Source organism: Oryx dammah, unplaced genomic scaffold (genome assembly GCF_014754425.2).
Source record: "Oryx dammah isolate SB20612 unplaced genomic scaffold, SCBI_Odam_1.1 HiC_scaffold_8, whole genome shotgun sequence".
Taxonomy (NCBI): domain Eukaryota; kingdom Metazoa; phylum Chordata; class Mammalia; order Artiodactyla; family Bovidae; genus Oryx; species Oryx dammah.
Window position 1 is genome coordinate 50992035 of NW_024070192.1, and position 20436 is coordinate 51012470.

General features: G+C 37.1%; 1 protein-coding gene across 2 annotated transcripts in view; it reads right to left on the reverse strand.

Moving 5' to 3' along the window:
- The window catches only part of MED13 (mediator complex subunit 13), a 99872-nt gene that overhangs the window by 20333 nt on the left and 59103 nt on the right, over nt 1–20436 (reverse strand). For both annotated transcript variants that reach the window (XM_040244162.1, XM_040244163.1), the window contains 6 exons: nt 18519–18609; nt 18170–18384; nt 17751–17947; nt 16108–17024; nt 4465–4626; nt 210–433 (listed from right to left, as the gene is read on the reverse strand). In XM_040244162.1, coding sequence (XP_040100096.1) covers nt 210–433; nt 4465–4626; nt 16108–17024; nt 17751–17947; nt 18170–18384; nt 18519–18609 — 1806 coding nt within the window. The remainder of the gene's footprint in view (nt 1–209; nt 434–4464; nt 4627–16107; nt 17025–17750; nt 17948–18169; nt 18385–18518; nt 18610–20436) is intronic.

Below are 20436 nucleotides of genomic sequence, written 5' to 3' on the forward strand. Positions count from 1 at the left end.
TGTCTTCCCTTCCACCGTGAGTCATGGCATACACATCCAACAAAGGGTCTGGGTCAAAGCTGTAGAGAATGTAACTGGCTGGTACAAGAACTAAACATCTAGCCTGACATCATTATTATTCTTTACCAATCAACTGAAATGTTCAGTATATCTTATATATAAACATACAAATCATAAGGTGTTTTAAAACGACCTTTTAAAGTACCTACCTCATATATTGCAGTAAGATCTCTAAAAAAGCTTTTGGCTCCATTTAACAAGGCTTCATTTTCTGGACAGAGTACAACATAGGCTATATCTCTTTGAGATCCATAGGGTTCCAGCATAAGTCTCTCCCAATAAGGGAGAGCAAATGGAGAAAGCACCAGAAAATCAAAATCATAACCCAACAAAAACGTGGGAATTGGCAGTGGTTCTGGGGATTCATCAGTTCCTAAACAAGAAAAGACATATTTTAAGAAAAGATCTAAAAGAGGAACATTTAAATGTCAAGAGTTAGTGAAGTTATTATTAGTAGTAAAAATATTTAAAGACAAAAATGCCTAAAAGTCAGTGACTGAGACTTTTACAGTTAGGAATTTACTAAAAATCTGTATGAAACATGTGACTTATACCTTCACTTAAATGAAAAAAAGTAATTTGGGTAATTTATCAGTACAAAAGAAAATATGGGAGGGAGAGTTTTTAAAAATATTAGTTTCAGGTGTACAACACAGTGATTTGACATTTTTATACATTATAAAATAATCACCAAAATAAGATCTGTTATTATTATTCACCACACAAAGTTGTTATAATTTTACGAACTGCATTGTCCATGTGTACGTTACATCCCCATGATTTATTTATTTTATAGTTGGAAATTTGTACCTGTTAATCCCTTTCACCTGTATCATCATCATTTTATTTTGAATAAATTTAGACTAGAAAAAATCTTTGCAGGCATAATGTAAAATCTGTACATATACAAACTGATTGACCTGGACTTCTCTGGTGGTCCAGCAGTTAAGAATCCACCTCCCAGTGCAGGGGACATGGGTTTAATCCCTGGTCTGAGAAGACTTCACATGCCATGGGGCAACAAGCCCGTATGTTACGACTACTGTAGCCCACGTACCTAGAGCCTATGCTCTGTAACAGGAGAAACCACAGCAATGACAAGCCCACACACCACAACTAGGGAGTAGATAAAGTCCACACGCAGCAACGAAGAAACAGCAAGGGCAAAAATTAATCATAAAAATAAAATTTAAAACTAAAAAATAAAAATGATTAACCTGACAATATAGATTTTAAATTGCGGCATGAAAAAACACTACTAACAAAGGCAAACAATTAAAAACAAATCGGAAGAAAAGATTTGCAACACATACAACAAAAGGTTAATTCCCTTACCACAGAAAGGGAACCTATAAATCCATAAGAAAATGATCAACATCATAACAGAAAAATGGGCAAAGGATATGGACAAAGTTCACAAAACCCAGAAATACCTCTTATACATAAAAAGATGCTCGATCTCATTAAGAGCAAAGAATTTAAAATAATTAATAGCAAGTGCTATGTGCCAGGTAATGTTCAAAGATCTTTACATACATTAAGTCATTTAACCCCATGAAAACCAGGAGGCAGACACTAATATTAACTTGATTTTAGAGGTGAGAAAGCAGAAATAGAAGAGTTAATAACTTGTCCAGTGTCACACAAGAAGTGGCACAAATGGGATTAGGATTCAGGAAATCTACCCTTACAGTCTGTATTATTCTACCATTCAAACTATAAAGAAACACACCATTTTCTCCCATCTACCCAGCACCTCACTGGCAAAGGTTTGGGGGAAACAGGCATTTTATTGATGGGAGTTTAAACTGCTATGGTAGGGAGCAATTTGGCAATACTTAAAAAAAAAAAAAATTACCCACGTGCTTTAAGCCAGGGATTGTGTACATTATAGAAAAACAGTTGTAATGATAATGATGCAAACAATATACATCCACAAACAGTAGACTGGTAAAAATTACATCATGTGTAAAGAATAATGGAATATATGCAGCCATTTGACTTTTAAAAAGAATGTAAAGATACGAAAACAACAAATGCTGGCGAGGGTGTGGAGAAAAGGGAACCCTGCTACACTGTATGTGGGAATGCAAACTGGTGTAACCCTTATGGAGAACAACATGGAAGTTCCTTAAAAAACTCAGAAATACCACATGATCCAGCAATCCCACTCCTGGGCATGTATCTGGAGAAAATCATAATCCCAAAGGATACGTGCACCCCAATGGTCATTGCAGCACTATTTACAACAGCCGAGGCATGGAAGTAATCTAAAGGTCCATTGAAAAAGAAATGGATAAAGACGACATGGCATAAATATTGTTGTTTAGCTGCTAAGTCGTGTCTGACTCTTTGCATCCCTATGGACTCTAGCCTACCAGGCTCCTCTGTCCATGAGATTCTCAGGCAAAAATACTGGCATTAAGAAGAAAAAAAAAAAAAAAGAATATTGGAGTGGATTGTCATTTTCTCCTCCAGAGGATCTTCCTGACCAACGATCAAACCTGGGTCTCCTGTGTGGCAGGCAGATTCTCTACCACTGCCCTACCTGGGAAGCTCAGTACATATATACAATGGAATGTGTGCCTGTGCTGTGTGCTAAGTCACTTCAGTCGTGTCTGACTCTGTGTGACCCTATGGACCATAGCCCTCCAGGCTCCTCTGTCCACAGGATTCTCCAGGTAAGAATACTGGAGTAGGTTGCCATGCCCTTCTCCAAGGGAGCTTCCCGATCCAGGGATCGAACCCAGATCTCTTATGTCTCCTGCACTGGCAAGCAGGTTCTTTACCTGCAGCACCACCTGGGAACCCTATAATGGAATATTACTCAGCAATAAAAAAGAATGAAAAAATGCCATTTGCAGCAACATGCATGGACCTAGAAATTATTATACTAAATAAGTCAAAGACAAATATCATATATTATTCAGCTGTGGAATCTACTTACAAAAAAAAAGAGACAAATCAACTTATTAGCAAAAACAGAAACATACTTACATATATTGAAAACAAACTTACCGTTTGTTACTAAAGGGGAAATGTAGGGGGGAGGGATAAATCGGGAGCTTGTGATATACACACTACTATACATAATGAACAAAGACCTACTGTACAACCGTACCTCAAGAGTCTGTGATGACCTATATGAGAAAAGAATCTAAAAAAGAATAAATATATGTATAACTGAATCATTTTGTTGCACACCTGAAACTAACATTGTAAATCATTTTAAATCTTTTAAAATCATTGTAAATCTATTTAAAAAATAGAAAAAAAAAGAAACTAAAAATACTCTAATTAAACTGCAGTTTTCACTGAGTATCAAGGTTTTTTTTTTTTTTTAATGACTGAATTGCATCTTTGTTGTTGCACACAGGCTTTCTCTAGATGCAGCGAGCAGGGGTTACTCTCTAGTTGTAGTGCATAGGATTCTCATTGCAATGGTTTCTCTTGTTGCAGAGCATGGACTCTAGACACCTGGACTTCAATAGTTGCAGGTCACAGGGTCTAGAGTGCTAGCTTATGGGCTTAGTTGCTCTGCAGCTTGTGGGATCTTCAGGGACCAGGGACAGAACCTATGTCCCCTGCACTGGCAGGCAGATTCTTAACCACTGAGTCACCAGGGAAGCCCCAAATATCTTTTTTTAATGAAATTTATTTACCCATTAATAAAAGGAGGAAAAGGAAAATATGAGCAAATCTACTACTTCTGTACATGATGCATTCTAAAACCATGCAAAAAAGTCAAGGATTTCAGTGCTAAGGACTGTGATTCCAAATATATTTTATTATTATTATTATTTTTTTAATTTTTTATTTTACTTTACAATTCTGTTAAAGTTCCAATTACATCTCACCTTTCAGAGACAATTTTTTCCCCTCTAGAGACAATGTTCAACAGATAGTTCAAGTATGATGAATGTTCCTTCCATTACAGTTGATTACAAATCTACTATGTACTATGTGGGAGTTATTCTTGTCACAACTGGCAAATTTCATGTTTTTGTTTTTTTAAAAAAGGAAGACTTTTGGGCCTCTTATCACTAGGATTATCTTTTTTATATCATTTTTCATTCAATTTTGTATGTAAAATGGTAACTTACAAAAACGTAGTGTATCAACACTTTTAAAAAAATTGGCAGTATGATTCTTTCTTAGCACAGAATCTTACAGGTCAGTGTAACATGTAAAAACATGGTGTTCTTTCTGAAGTGAGATTGGAAAATTCAGTAAACTGAATGCTGAAAATATTTAAAATAAGGAAGGCTGAGACTGACCACAATGGCCCTAGGTCAAGTATATGCCACAGAAATATTTAAGGAAGATAAATGTGCTTGTTAGAGTTGGGTAAAAATACTGAGAACTGATATGAAATAAGTCAATACATGATTATAAATTACTTACCATAAGAGCCTCGGCCAGCCATTTTATGAAATTGTTGCCAAGTGAGAGGACCTTGAACCCCCCAAGGCCTTACTGTTCTTTTTTTCTGAATAGCATCCTGAAGAACTGGCTGAAGCGATAGGAGCATTCGAAGTATATCTTGTGAGCACTGCACACTCACATCTACAACCATTAAAAAAAGAAGAATTGCTATTGTCAACAAACAAAACATTTTAAGATAACAAAGAAATCCATCTAGGAAAGTAAATTCAGCTCTACATCACCAAGATTAAGCATCTGCTTGTAGAGAGAACTATATTGAGTTCTATCTAAAATGATCTGTGCGTGCATGCTAAGTCACTTCAGTCGTGTCTGACTCTTTGCGACCCTAAAGACTGTAGCCTGTCAGGCTCCTGTCCATGGGATTCTCCAGGCAAGAATTATGGAGTGGGTTGCCATGACCTCCTCCAGTGGATCTTCCCGAATCAGGAACTGAACCCACGTCTCTTATGTCTCCTACATTCACAGTGAGGTTATCACTAGAATCAACTACAGAGATGATTTTTCTAGCTATTTAAAACCAAGAAGAAACATAATAAAAATATCGTAGCTTATCTTCATAAAGTCATTCATTAGCTCATTAACTCATTTATAAATTGATCAAATCAATTTCTTCCCTTTTGCTTTTATTTTGATTGTCTTTGGTGCTCATCAGTTCAGTTCAGTCACTCAGTCATGTCCGACTCTTTGCGACCCCATGAATCGTAGCACACCAGGGCTCCCTGTCCATCACCAACTCCCGGAGTTCACTCAGACTCACGTCCATCGAGTCAGCGATGCCATCCAGCCATCTCATCCTGTCATCCCCTTCTCCTCCTGCCCCCAATCCCTCCCAGCATCAGTCTTTTCCAATGAGTCAACTCTTCGCATGAGGTGGCCAAAGTACTGGAGCTTCAGCTTTAGCATCATTCCTTCCAAAGAAATCCCAGGGTTGATCTTCAGAATGGACTGGTTGGATCTCCTTGTAATCCAAGGGACTCTCAAGAGTCTTCTCCAACACCACAGTTCAAAAGCATCAATTCTTCGGCGCTCAGCCTTCTTCACAGTCCAACTCTCACATCCATACATGGCCACAGGAAAAACCATAGCCTTGACTAGACGGACCTTAGTCGGCAAAGTAATGTCTCTGCTTTTGAATATGCTATCTAGGTTGGTCATAACTTTTCTTCCAAGGAGTAAGCGTCTTTTAATTTCATGGCTGCAGTCACCATCTGCAGTGATTCCGGAGCCCAAAAAATAAAGTCTGACACTGTTTCCCCGTCTATTTCCCATGAAATGATGGGACCGGATGCCATGATCTTCATTTTCTGAATGTTGAGCTTTAAGCCAACTTTTTCACTCTCCACTTTCAAGAGGCTTTTTAGTTCCTCTTCACTTTCTGCCATAAGGGTGGTGTCATCTGCATATCTGAGGTAATTTATATTTCTCCCGGCAATCTTGATTCCAGCTTGTGCTTCTTCCAGCCCAGCGTTTTTCATGATGTACTCTGCAGAGAAGTTAAATAAGCAGGGTGACAGTATATAGCCTTGACGTACTCCTTTTCCTATTTGGAACCAGTCTGTTGTTCCATGTCCAGTTCTAACTGTTGCTTCCTGACCTGCATACAAATTTCTCAAGAGGCAGGTCAGGTGGTCTGGTATTCCCATCTCTCTCAGAATTTTCCACAGTTTCTTGTGATCCACACAGTCAAAGGCTTTGGCATAGTCAATAAAGCAGAAATAGATGTTTTTCTGGAACTCTCTTGCTGTTTCCATGACCCAGCAGATGTTGGCAATTTGATCTCTGGTTCCTCTGCCTTTTCTAAAACCAGCTTGAACATCTGGAAGTTCATGGTTCACGTATTGCTGAAGCCTGGCTTGGAGAATTTTGAGCATGACTTTACTAGCGTGTGAGATGAGTGCAATTGTGCAGTAGTTTGAGCATTCTTTGGCATTGCCTTTCTTTGGGATTGGAATGAAAACGGACCTTTTCCAGTCCTGTGGCCACTGCTGAGTTTTCCAAATTTGCTGGCATATTGAGGGCAGCATTTTCATAGCATCATCTTCCACGATTTGAAATAGCTCAACTGGAATTCCATCACCTCCACTAGCTTTGTTCATAGTGATGCTTTCTAAGGCCCACTTGACTTCACATTCCAGGATATCTGGCTCTAGGTGAGTGATCACACCATTGTGATTATCTTGGTCTTGAAGATCTTTTTTGTACAGTTCTTCCGTGTATTCTTGCCACCTCTTCTTAATATCTTCTGCTTCTGTTAGGTCCATACCATTTCTGTCCTTTATCGAGCCCATCTTCACGTGAAATGTTCCCTTGGTATATCTAATTTTCTTGAAGAGATCTCTAGTCTTTCCCATTCTGTTATTTTTCTCTATTTCCTTGCATTGATCGCTGAGGAAGGCTTTCTTATCTCTTCTTGCTTTTCTTTGGAACTCTGCATTCAGATGCTTATATATTTCCTTTTGTCCTTTGCTTTTCGCTTCTCTTCTTTGTACAGCTGTAAGGCCTCCCCAGACAGCCATTTTGCTTTTTTGCGTTTCTTTTCCATGGTACCTTAATAGACAGAACACTACTTCATACATAAATGGTACCATTAATTGTTATTATTAAATGGTATTATTAATTATCCACTTTAAATACCTCTACTTTGGTAAAAAGATCAGATAGATAACACTGCTTACCATGATTAAAGTTTAATTTGTGAAAAATAGTAAACTGTAACAATTCTAAAGTATATAATTTGCATAGTAACAGATAAAGTTGTTCACACTGCTAGATATTGTCATAATGTGCACACATACTTTATAAACCTAGACTTAAATACCCACACAATTTTTATAAACCTAGACTTAACAGATTTACAGATTATCAAATTATTATGATCTACATTTCTGACCAACTATCAGAATGGATATGAAAGGTGATGCTCTTAAACATCCAATGGCTTTTTAAAAAACCATGAAATCTTCCTAATATAATTAATCTGTCCCTTGAGAATGGTTCAGTTGTATCATTAAATCTTGTCTGAGCACTCTGTTACATTAAATCATTCAACTTTAATTCATTATTATTATTGCCTAACCTACTATTTCCTGCTCTAATTTCCTTTATCTATAAATAGTATGCTGCTGCTGCTGCTAAGTTGCTTCAGTCATGTCCGACTCTGTGTGACCCCAGAGACAGCAGTCTACCAGGCTCCCCCGACCCTGGGATTCTCCAGGCAAGAACACTGGAGTGGGCTGCCATTTCTTTCTCCAATGCATGAAAGTGAAAAGTGAAAGTCAAGTTGCTCAGTCGTGTCCGACTCCTAGCGACCCCATGGACTGAAGCCTACCAGGCTCCTCCGTCCATGGGATTTTCCAGACACTGGAGTGGGTTGCCATTGCCTTCTCCAATAAATAGTATACAGAATCAGAAAGAACTAAATTTCAGATATATTGCTGAATACTATTATACTTAATAAACTAATATATACCCAGCAAAAATACTAAAGTGATAAGAGCTATTTGAAGTGGACTGATAATACACTAGTAAATAAAAAATAGGTTTTAAAACTGCAAGATACTTTACACAAATAGAACTGTGTATTGATATGTGTTTACATAAAATCTAGAAAAAGCTGTCACTGGCTAAGGTTGTTTATCATAATCAAAAGGGGAACACTTATAAAATACATATACAGAGCTTACCCTGAGAATTTCTGATATGAGTTAAGTTCAGGAATTTATAGTTTGATTTTAATTCAAAGAGATTCTCATTCACAATCTTTCATTATTAAAAACATATAACAAAGACCTACTATGGTTCAGGAATTATGCTAGCTGCTGGGAATACTGTGAAATACATTCTTATCCATGTCTTCAGGGATCTTATAATCTTGTGGGGAGGAATGCATGAAAAAGAATATAACTGCCAGGTCTCAAAGCTGAAATCTGGTTGGAAAGCAATGGTTTTAGAATATATATTTTTAAGAGTGATCATAAAGAAAAGATATTCTGTTGAGTAGAACAGAAATAAGCATGCAGAAATAAAACTTCATATTTACAGTCAATTGATTTTTGACAAAGGTGCCAACACAATTCAATGTGAAAAGATAATCTTCTCAACAAATGGTTCTAAGGCAACTGGATATTCATGTGCAAAAGAAAAAAACTGAACCTCTTCCTTACATGATATACCAAAGTTAATTCAGAATGGATGACAGATGTAAAAATGTGATGAAACAATAAAACTCATAGAAAAAAAACAGAAGTAAATTTTCATGACTTAGGATTAAAGTCTTTGTAGATATGGCACCAAAAGTATGGACCAAAAGTACAAACCAAAAAGTACACAAGAGAGTAGTAATACAGTGAACTTCATCAAAATTAAAAACTCTTCTCCTTCAAATGATAGCATCAAGAAAGTGAAAAGACAAACCAGAGAAAAGGAGAAAATATGTGCAGATGTTAAGAAACTTATATCCAGAAGATATAAAGAACAGTCACAACTCAACAATGAAAAAACAAAACAGTCTAATTTAAAAATGGGCAAAGGATCTGAAAAGACATTTCTCCAAAGAAAAAATACGAACAGGCAATAAACACATGAAAAGACATTCAGCATCATTAATCATTAGGGAAATGCAATCAAAACAATAATGAGATAATATTTCACAATCCAGTATGATGATGATGATGGTAATAATTATAAACACATGACGACAAGTGTTAATGAGAATGTGGAAAAAGTGGAACCCTCACACCCTGCGATGGGAATGTAAAATGGAGCAGCTGCTTTAGAAAAGAGTCTGGCAATTTCTCAGAAAGTAAAACAAGAGTTATATCAAGTTCACTCAAGACTAATAAAAATATATGTTTACACAAAAACTTGTACACAAATGTTCAATGTATCATTATTCACATCAGCCAAAGAGGGTGAACAATCCAAATGCCCATCAACAGATGAATAGGAAAATAAAATGTGGTAATAAAATAAATAGATTATTTGGCAATAAAAATGAATTAAGTACTAACACATGCTACAAACTGGATGAACTCTGAAAAAGTATGCTAAGAAAAAGAAGTCAATCACAAAAGACTATAGAGTGTATAATATTATTTATATGGAGTATTTAAGAGGGAAATCTACAAAGACAGAAAGTAGACTGGTCATTGGCCAGTGCAAGGAGGGGGTGGTTGGAGGAAAATATGAGTGAGCGCTCATAACTATAGATTTTGGGGATGATGAAAATGTCCTAAAATTGATTTTGGTGATGGCTACACAAGTCTGTGCTAACTAAAAACCATTCAGTTGTTCACTTCAAAGGGATGAACTGTATGATATGCCAAAGTTGCTTAAAAATGAGTGATCATGCAGTGGTGTAATGATGGGGCTGGGGCAATTTTTACTTCTATTTATCTATACTATTTAGATTAACTTTCTTTTCAGAAAGTATGTATTTTTTATAATTAGAACAAAGCTTTTCCCATTTTGAAAAAAATAAACATTACCATTAAATTATAGACTCTTAATTCCTTCTAACAAATATTTCAACACCCTGGACTTCTGGACATCTACTACATGCCAGATACTATTTTAGGTATTTGGACATAACAAACGAAACAGACAAAATCATTTCTTGTACACAGAACTCACACAGAGTGAACTTAATGGAGTGAGAGATGATAGTTAATATATTATACAGTATGTTTAGAAGGTAATAAGCAAACACTAGAGGGAGAAAGCAAAAGCAGCAGGATGGGGAAGATGAAGAGTGGTTTGCAATTTTACACTAAGATGACTTCTGACAAAAGTAAAGAGAAAAGAGAGTTACTCATGTAAATACCTGGAAGAAGTGTCCCAAGCAGAGAAAACAATTGGGGCAAAGGTACTAATGTATTAAATAAGCGCTTGCTACCATTTAATGAAGCTGTTATAATTTAATGAAAAAGTACTCCATGCTTGAAAATTTAGGTTTTACAGCATGTTTATATTGAAATTTTAAACTGAAATATATTTCTTTTTTGTTTTGAATTATTTTCTCAATGTAAGTTCTTAGGATAAAATTCATCTTTATGGCTGCAGAGTTATCTGTTTATATCAGTCCTTATTGTTATAAAAAAGTGTTCATTAGGTAAATAACCCAGTATTTGTTGCTGTTGTTCAGTCGCTCAGTCATGTCCAACCCTTTGTAGCCCCATGGACTGTAGCACGCCAGGCTTCCCTGTCCTTCACAATCTCCCGGAGTTTGCTCAAACTCATGTCCATTGATTCAGTGATGTCATCCAACCATCTCATCCTCTGTCACCCCCTTCACCTCGTGCCTTCAATCTTTCTCAGCATCAGGGTCTTTTCAAATGAGTCAGCTCTTTGTATCAGGTGGCAAAAGTACTGGAGCTTCAGCTTCAGCATCAGTCTTTCCAATCAATGAAGTGAAGTGAAGTGAAGTCGCTCAGTCGTGTCTGACTCTTTGCGACCCCATGGGCTGTAGACTACCAGGCTCCTCTGTCCATGGGATTTTCCAGGCAATAGTCCTGGGGTGGATTGCCATTTCCTTCTCCAGGGGATCTTCCCAACCCAGGGATCGAACCCGGGTCTCCCGCATTGTAGACAGACGCTTTACTGTCTGAGCCACCGGGGAAGTCCAATCAATACTTAGGGTTAATTTCCTTCAGGACTGACTGATTAGATCTCCTTGCTATTCAAGAGACTCTGAACAGTCTTCTCCAGCACCACAATTCAAAAGCATCAGTTCTTCAGCACTCAGCCTTCTTTATGGTCAAACTTTCACATCCATACATGACTAGTGGAAAAAAAACCATACCTTTGACTGTATGGACTTTTGTCAGCAAAGTGGTATTCTGCTTTTTAATATGCTGTCTAGGTAGGTCATAGCTTGTCTTCCAAGGAGCAAGTGTCTTTTAATTCCATGGCTGCAGTCATCTTCTACAGCGATTTTGGAGCCCAAGAAAATAGTCTGTCACTGTTTCCCCATCCATTTTCCATGAAGTGATGGGACCGAATGCCATGATCTTCATTTTTTGAATGTTGAGTTTTAAGCCAGCAAACTCTCCTCTATCACCTTCATCAAGAGGCTCTTTAGTTCCTCTTCACTTTCTGCCATAAGGGTGGTGCCATCTGCTTATCTGAGATTGTTGATACTTCTCCCAGCAATCTTGATTTCAGCTTGTGTTTCATCCAGCCTAGGATTTTGCATGATGTACTACTCTGCATATATTTCTGTTTCTGCTTTACTGACTATGCCAAAGCCTTTGACTGTGTGGATCACAATAAACTAGAAAATTCTGAAAGAGATGGGAATACCAGACCACCTGTCCTGCCTCTTGAGAAACATGTATGTAGGTCAGGAAGCAACAGTTAGAACTGGACATGGAACAACTGACTGGTTCCAAATAAGAAAAGGAGTACATCAAGGCTGTATATTGTCACCCTGCTTATTTAACTTATATGGAGAGTACATCACGAGAAACGCTGGGCTGGAGGAAGCACAGGCTGGAATCAAGATTGCCGGGAGAAATAATATCTCAGATATGCAGATGACACCACCCTTATGGCAGAAAGTGAAGAATAAGTAAAGAGCTTCTTGATGAAAGTGAAGAGGAGAGTGAAAAAGTTGGCCTAAAGCTCAACATTCAGAAAACGAAGATCATGGCATCTGGTCCCATCACTTCATGGCAGATAGATGGGAAACAGTGGAAACAGTGGCTGACTTTATTTTGGGGGGCTCCAAAACCACTGCAGATAGTGACTGTAGCCATGAAATTAAAAGACACGTAGTCCTTGGAAGCAAAGTTATGACCAACCTAGACAGCACATTGAAAAGCAGAGACACTACTTTGCCAACAAAGGTCCGTCTAATCAAGGCTATGGTTTTTCCAGTGGTCATGTATGGATGTGAGAGTTGGACTATAAAGAAAGCTGAGCACCGAAGAACTGATGCTTTTGAACCGTGGTGTTGGAGAAGACTCTTGAGAGTCCCTTGGACTGCAAGGAGATCCAACCAGTCCATCCTAAAGGAAATCAGTCCTGAACATTCATTGGAAGGACTGGTGCTGAAGCTGAAACTCCAATACTTTGGCCACCTGATGCGAAGAGCTGACTCATTGGAAAAGACCCTGATGCTGGGAAAAATTGAGGGCAGGAGGAGAAAGGGACGACAGAGGATGAGATGGTCAGATGGCATCACCAACTCAATGGATATGGGTTTGGGTGAACTCTGGGGGTTGGTGATGGACAGGGAGGCCTGCCATGGTGCGGTTCATGGGGTCGCAAAGAGTCGGACATGACTGAGCAATTGAACTGAACTTTGCATATAGGTTAAATAAGCAGGGTTACAATGTACAGCCTTGATGCACTCCTTTCCCAATTTGGAACCAGTCTGTTGTTCCATGTCCAATTCTAAACTGTTGCTTCTTGACTTGAACACAGGTTTCTCAGGAGGCAGGTAAGGTGGTCTGGTATTCCCATCTCTTGAAGAATTTTCCAGTTTGTTGTGATCCACACAGTCAAAGGCTTTAGCGTAGTCAATGAAGCAGATGTTTTTCTGGAATTCTCTTGCTTTTTATATGATCCCGCAGATGTTGGTAATTTGATCTCTGGTTCCTCTGCCTTTTCTAAATCCAGCTTGTACATCTGGAAGTTCTCGGTTCACGTACTGTTGAAGCCTAGCTTAAAGGATTTTGAGCATTATCGTGCATTTTCTATTGTTTGGCAGATTAAGTGCTTTTTTCTTTTTTTGAGGTATAATTGACATAATATTAGTTTCAGGTGTACAAAATGATGATGCATATGTATTGCAAAATGATCACCACAGTAAGTCCAGCTAACATCCACCAACAAATACAGTTGTAAATTTTATTTTCTTGTGATGAGACCCTTCATCACAAGAAGATGAGTTGGTTCTTAAAAACAAATAACAAAACAGAATACCACTAATGCTACTCTTGCTATTATTACTACTGCAAATATCTGAATTCTTATTTTGTGCCAGGTACTCTGTTTTATATGGTCTCTGTTTATTTGTATTAGCTCATTTGATTCTCTCAACATTGTAAGAGGTAAATACTATCACTGACTATTTCCAAAAACTGAGACAGAGATGAAATAATTTGCCCAAGGGCATAGATTATAGTGATGGAGCCACGTTTCAAACCCAAGTAGTCAGTTCCATGGCCTATGTTCTTAATTACTACTTTAAAAATCTATGTATTAAATCTGTATCTATAGATACCTTAAATCCACCCCTATAGATTTTAAAAAATAAATATATGACATTTATTTACACCTCTTTAAAAATCTGAACCTTGAGTATAGTGAGTTTGATGAAACATCAAACTAGATCATGAATAAAATTTAACCACTGGTTCATGCATAGCCCTATCTCATTCACACATTTTCTTTAATAATAATGTTATGAACAACTATGACCTCACGGTGCAAGAAGTAAAGCTGAGGGATATGATTCTAGCCCTCAGCTTTTAAGAATTAACCACTATCCTGAATTTTATGTGCATCTGAAAAACACATTTAGTTTTGCCTGTTTTACACTTTATAAAAAAAAAATCTCATTATATAAAATCTTCTGGGACTTGTTTCCTCTCCCTCCCCCCTCATTACTTTTACTAAGACTCATCTATTATAATAGTTTTATTCATTTTCAGAGCTTATGTAAGATTCCTCTGTACTGTTATATCTTAATTATTATCCATTCTCTTGTCAATGGGCATTTAGAGTATTTTCATTTCAAACTTCCACTGCAGTTTTAGTAACAGACTTTAGTTTACTTACAGATTCCGAGTAGTCTATAAGTAATTTAAATATAGGATATCTTCCTATCTCCCAGAATACCAAGCACACAGTTTTGCACATGTGTCAAAAAATGACTTATTAGCAAATGACATAAGGGACTAAATCAAAATTATTAAATGGTACCTATCACCTAAGAATATAAATTCTTAACAAAAACACATGAAAGACAGCTAGAAGAAAGACAGGTAGGTTTCAAGAAAGGCTAACTTCCTGTGTAATTACCAAAAGTGGTATACTGATACACCATTTTAAAAGTATAGTGGCTACATCTGAAAAAAAACAAAAAACCTTATTGCTAACTTTAATAATGGCAGCTTGTACAAATTTATTACTTATTGTGTGTTAAGTATTATGTTAAGCAACTCAAATGGATTAACTCATTAGATACTACATATAAATATTTGATATCAATGATCAATCTCTCCTTCAAACATTTCCTATACTTTGCTTCCAGTATACCATACTTCCTTGGTTTTCTTCCTACCTCCTTAATTTCCTACCCTGGACCCTCCTCTCTTTCCCCCTCTCTAAACGTAAGTCCTACCCTTAGAGTTCTCTACCTGCAGTCACTCTCCAAGCTGTTCCATGCAGCTCCACAGTCTAAAACACTGACAGGGGCCATGTAGGCGTCACGTGCTCAGTCATGTCCGACCCTTTGAGACCCCATGGAGGAGGGGTTGTGACCCCCTAACAGGTCTGCTGTCCATGCCTGGAATTTTCTAGGCATGAATACAAGAGTGGCTTGCAATTTCCTCCTCCAAGGGATCTTCCCAATCCAGGGACTGAACCCACATCTCTTATGTCTCCTGCACTGCAGGTGGATTCTTTACCCACTGAGCTATCACTGGGAAGCCCCAAAACACTACTAACACACACACACAAAATTTTTTAATCTCTAGCCCCAACCACTCCTCTCAATTTAAAACTTGTATTTCCAAATATGCATTTGGGTAAGAAAGGATCATCTTGCTTTTTTGCTCAAAACTGTCCTAGTCATCTCGGAATAAACCATAAAGGCCACAGCTAAACATGGGCCATAAGACCCCACATGACATTGGTGCTCAGCCATCTCTTAGACTTCCAACTGCTACCAGTCCTCCCATCACCCAGCTCATTCCAACAACAGTGCCTCTTTCCTGTTTCTCAAACATTAAGCACACTACTACGGTCTTTGCACTATCTGAAAACACTTCTCTCGTTTAGCCACACAGCTTACATTCCCCCATTCTTTGCTCAAATGCTGTCCTTCAGTAGTATCTTTTCTAAACATACCTCTAAAGTAACACATTTCTGTCCTTTTTCCACTTCTTTCCCTGCTTTTCCTTCAAAGCAGTTGTCACTATCTGATACCATATAATACTTTCATTTAAATTTGTTATTTTGAGTCTTATAGGCTCAGGAAGGACAGGAAATATGTTTGCTTTAATATTGTAGTTTATAAAAGAACAGTCCCTGGCACATACTAGTTGCTCAATAAACATTTAATGAGTGAAAGAATTCTGAACAAAGCAGACAACCAACATTTTTCTGTTAATTAACATGTGCAAAGTACCTTTTATACTCCTACACAAGTACATAATTACGGACTTGTAATAACCATACTTTTGTTGCTGAAACTAAACTAAACTACTTGGAAGTTCTTTCTTTAAAAGTGTCATTCTTGAAGGAGTTTTAGGTGCAAGTTTAAGTGTCTCTATTAGCTAAATGGGAAACTGTCTTTATTACCTTTTTTAAAGAAAGAAAAGTCATACAACTAAAACAAAATAGAGAGAAAAATTACTTCATTAGCATACTTACCATTTCTTTTGGACCAGGGGTGTAAGCATGAACTTTTCACAAGTGCTTCATCAACTTTGCCTCCTGACATGTTATCCATGAACTGACGTCCATGTTCTAATGCAAGGTAGCAGTCATTGCAACAGTCCCGCTCTTCAACACGTACCCAGTTGTTAGTTACACCAATTTTGGGGAAAGGATCTTGGTCTGCAGCTCCAAAAGGTGAAAATAAATTAGTGCACTGATCTTGTAGCAATAGTATCAATTCATCAGGCAATTTTTCGGATTCCTTTAGTCCTCCATTAACATGTTCAGCAGAAGTAGCCCTGAGAGCTTCAAAACGTTTTTCTGCTTCTTTGCCACATTCTGTGTTGCGTCCTATGATGTCTAGTTCATCTTCTAGAAATAATCCTGAATTGTTTCCAAACTTCCTGTTCATGACAGCACTGAAGCCACAAGTACACCGATACTGTGCTTCCTGTGTTGGATCTGGAATGTAAACTCCAACATCGGCACCCTTGATATTCATGTTGCAAACACAGATACAGCAACTATCAAAGTTACAGTCTTTAAACAAATTCATAACTGACTCTGAAAGAATGAGGTTTACATAAAGACTGTGTGCTTCAGGGATGGAAGGAACAGTTGCAGGTTCAACAGAATTCAGGGGTCTGCAGGTGGACGGGGTGGAGGCTGGTGAATATAAGTCTGAATTCTCATATTTGACTGAACCTTGAGCACTAGCCGGTCCACCAGCTCCACGAGGAGTCCTTGGAGTCCTTGGGGTCCTTGGAGTTGGAAACCTGGGGGTGGACGGAGAAGGGAGAATCCCCGCTCCACTGTTGCTAGGAGGTGCACTGCTAGGAGGCATCCCAAAGGAAGTATGAGTTTGAGGTGTATAAGCAGGGCCATATTCTTGATCCATAGTGCTTCCATCACTAGCATCATCAGGGGAAAAGAAAATGAAAAAACATACATAAAGGAACATATTAGTAATGTGAAATACAACTAAAAATGTCCCAAATATTTCTCAGTAACACTGAAAATTATGAAAACACAATTGGTCCAAAAATTGTTAAGTACAATTAAAATACATGTTTGGTTAATATATCCACCCCAGGTGACTGTTGTGTGGTGAAATCCAACTAATTAGTTCTATTATAAATAAAATTTGTATACACTGTTCCACATCTATATATCCGTGATTACTATCTCTACAGTTCTTGTACTAGAAATACTCATACTTCATTGATTCTAAGATGCCACTAATTGTTTAAAAAAAAACCCTGATTTTAGAGATGTTTATGGGTAGAAAAGGACAGTGGCAATTTTAAGATGTTACCAATTATAAGACACCCCAATTTCAGAGATACTTAAATATAAAAAGTGTGTGAAATATGGCAAATATACAAATAAGTGTGATTAGAATTTTAGACCAAAACAAAAGATGCTTCCAAATACTAAGTTTTCTCATCTTTTGTGTTTCAATACTTTAACAGTACCAAACACCATTATAAGCTATTAATCAGAAAATAATTTTTAAAAATTTTCAAAAAGCAGTATCTTTTTCCAGATACCAATACACTAGGTGTTAATTATTAAAAAAAAATTAAAGTTACACAAGTGTTCATATACTATACCAATAATATAAATTTAAGTCATACCCTTCTTTGATGAATGGCATTGTAGGCCCTGAAGAAAGCAATTCTAACTTTCCAACAGTCCAGCTCTGACGGTAAATACACTCTTCTGGCAATTTAATAGGAGGCAGACACTGACTTGGCAGAGTTTTTAGAGGTGCAAACATGGAACATCCCACTAGAACCTGACAATTTTCAGGCTTATACACATAAGAAAAATCCTATAATATAAACAACATGATTTTCAGCATCTTGTCTTTCAAGGGGAAAGAAACAAAACAAAACAAAGTAACTCTAACCTTTTTTTCCTTTTTTAAACAGAATAATAAAATGTAAATGTAATTCTACTCTTTCATTATGAAAGGATTTTTGAATATAGCAACAAACCAATTCTACATAAAATGTAGAAGTGAACTATTTTTCTCGAAAAATAAAATACTTACTTTAATTTCAGAAGGTTTTGGGCTACAGAATCCTTCATCAACCTCAATTTTGAACTGTGCTCCAATACTAGAACTATTTCCTTCTAGAACAGTTCCTCCAGGTGTTGTATCCATACTACCATATTCTTTATTATTCATATTCATTGGGGAAAATCCCATAATATGTTGTTCCAATGATGGTGGTGTAGGATACATTTTATGAAGATCTGCAGTGCCTATATTTAATAAAATACTCATTTTAACATAAGGCTAAAAAGAAGTTATTTTGTGTATAAAACAAAGGGATGGGAAACATTATTGAGATTAACAGTGTGCAGATTTATCTGGAATATATATTTGGTAAGCTTACTTATGCAAGACAATGGGTCCAGATTTCCTGTCTTTGATTCCTTGCAGCTGGATTTATCATCTGATCCATTCACTGATTTTTTAGATCCAGGCTATTAAAAAAAAACACACACACACATACATACATATTTCTCTGAAATTTAAATCCAGTGTGATCAAGATAGTAATCATTTGTATGTAACTTGAAAGTAGAGCCCATTTGTGTTATAGCCAAATATCTACGAGATGCATTTTAAGGACATAAAAAAATTTTAGGTATCAATAAACCAGATTTGTTTCTCTAATGATTATAATAATACTCCAAATTAACAGAGAGAGGAAAAAGTTCCTTCATGAAAACAACCATTACTTTCAAAATACATTAAAGCCTATTAAAATAACAAAAAAATAATAAGAAAATTTACAGAATTTGGGAACTGCCTCTTAGTAAAAGATACTCATAAAGCATTTGTCTCTTTAAATAAAAGACATTAAAGATTCCTATATAACCAATAACCTCTCCAAATTCCTTTTACATTTTTATCTTTCCTAATAATCTTGCCCCTACAAATATGCTACAAAAGGTTAAACTAAGCAAAACTTCAGAAAGATCTTGTATGACAAAGCAATAGGATCCCTTAAAAAGGCAAGTTTTAATACATTGAACAAAACAAGTCTTAAAATCTCCAATCTGTCATCAGTGTTGTTAGAGCTGACAATTTGGTTCCTAAAACCAAGTGCCTAACAGGATACCAGGAACTAAGCTGTGAGCGCTAGCAACACTGACCCATGAGCAGTGGCAGCAGGGAGAAAGCACAGAAGTATTGGAGTGCTCGGAGCCTGCCGTTAGTCTCCAAGCCTTGGCCGACTCACTGTGACTCCATGCGCTGTAGCCTGCCAGGTTCGTCTATTCACAGGGTTTCCCGGGCAAGAATACTGGAGGGGGCTGTCATTTCCTTCTCTAGGGGACCTTCCCGACCCAGGGATCAAACCCACATCTCCTGAACTGGCAGGCACCAATTCACCTGCTGAGCCACCAGGGCTTCCCTATATATATTTACCTAAAATACACTATATTATGGGATGTGGAATAGAAGTTTATGTATAGTGATATCTGCATTGTATCACTTATTTGAAGAGACCAAATGTACAGTAAAAGTTTCCAAGCTACTTTTATATAGATGAAAAAGGAATTCCCTTTTATAATACAATGCTCAATTCATTAATTTGCCAGAGATTTCAATTCTGAGTGATAGTCACTCAGTCATGTCTGACTTGGCGACCCCATGGACTATAGCCTGCCAGGCTCCTTTGTCCATGGAATTCTCCAGGCAAGAATACTGGCTTGGGATGCCATTTCACATTCTAGGGACTCTCATTTTAAGCTTTAACTTCTTTTATCTTCACCTTTCTCTGTAAATGGGTGTTAAAGATTAAATATTACTTTTTCTTCCTCTTTCACTACTATAGTATATAGATGTCTTATAATAATGACTGCGGTACCAAACAAATTCCTGAATAAATTGACAATGCATGTAACTTCATGTTAATTATTTATTCTCTGATTGAGTCAATTCTTGGGTCATTTCTAAAATTACAGCATCAAAGATTAGGTAACTAATTCTGCTTTCTAAGGACTGCAGAAAAGGAACATATGGCCAAGATCAAATTAAGCTTAATTATACATGTCCTTCAAACATAAAAAATAAAGGAAAAAAAAAACCTTAAAGTTTATGGGTGACATTATATATGGAATGCTTAGGGAACTCTCTGGTGGTCCAGTGGTTAGGACTCTGCACTTTCACTGCCAAGAGCCTGGGTTCAATCCCTGGTTGAGGAACAAAGATCCCGCAAGCAGCACAGTGGAACCAAAAAAAAAAAAAAAAAAAACACTCACCACCACCTCAAACACGAGGTTAAAAAAAGGATACCAATTACAG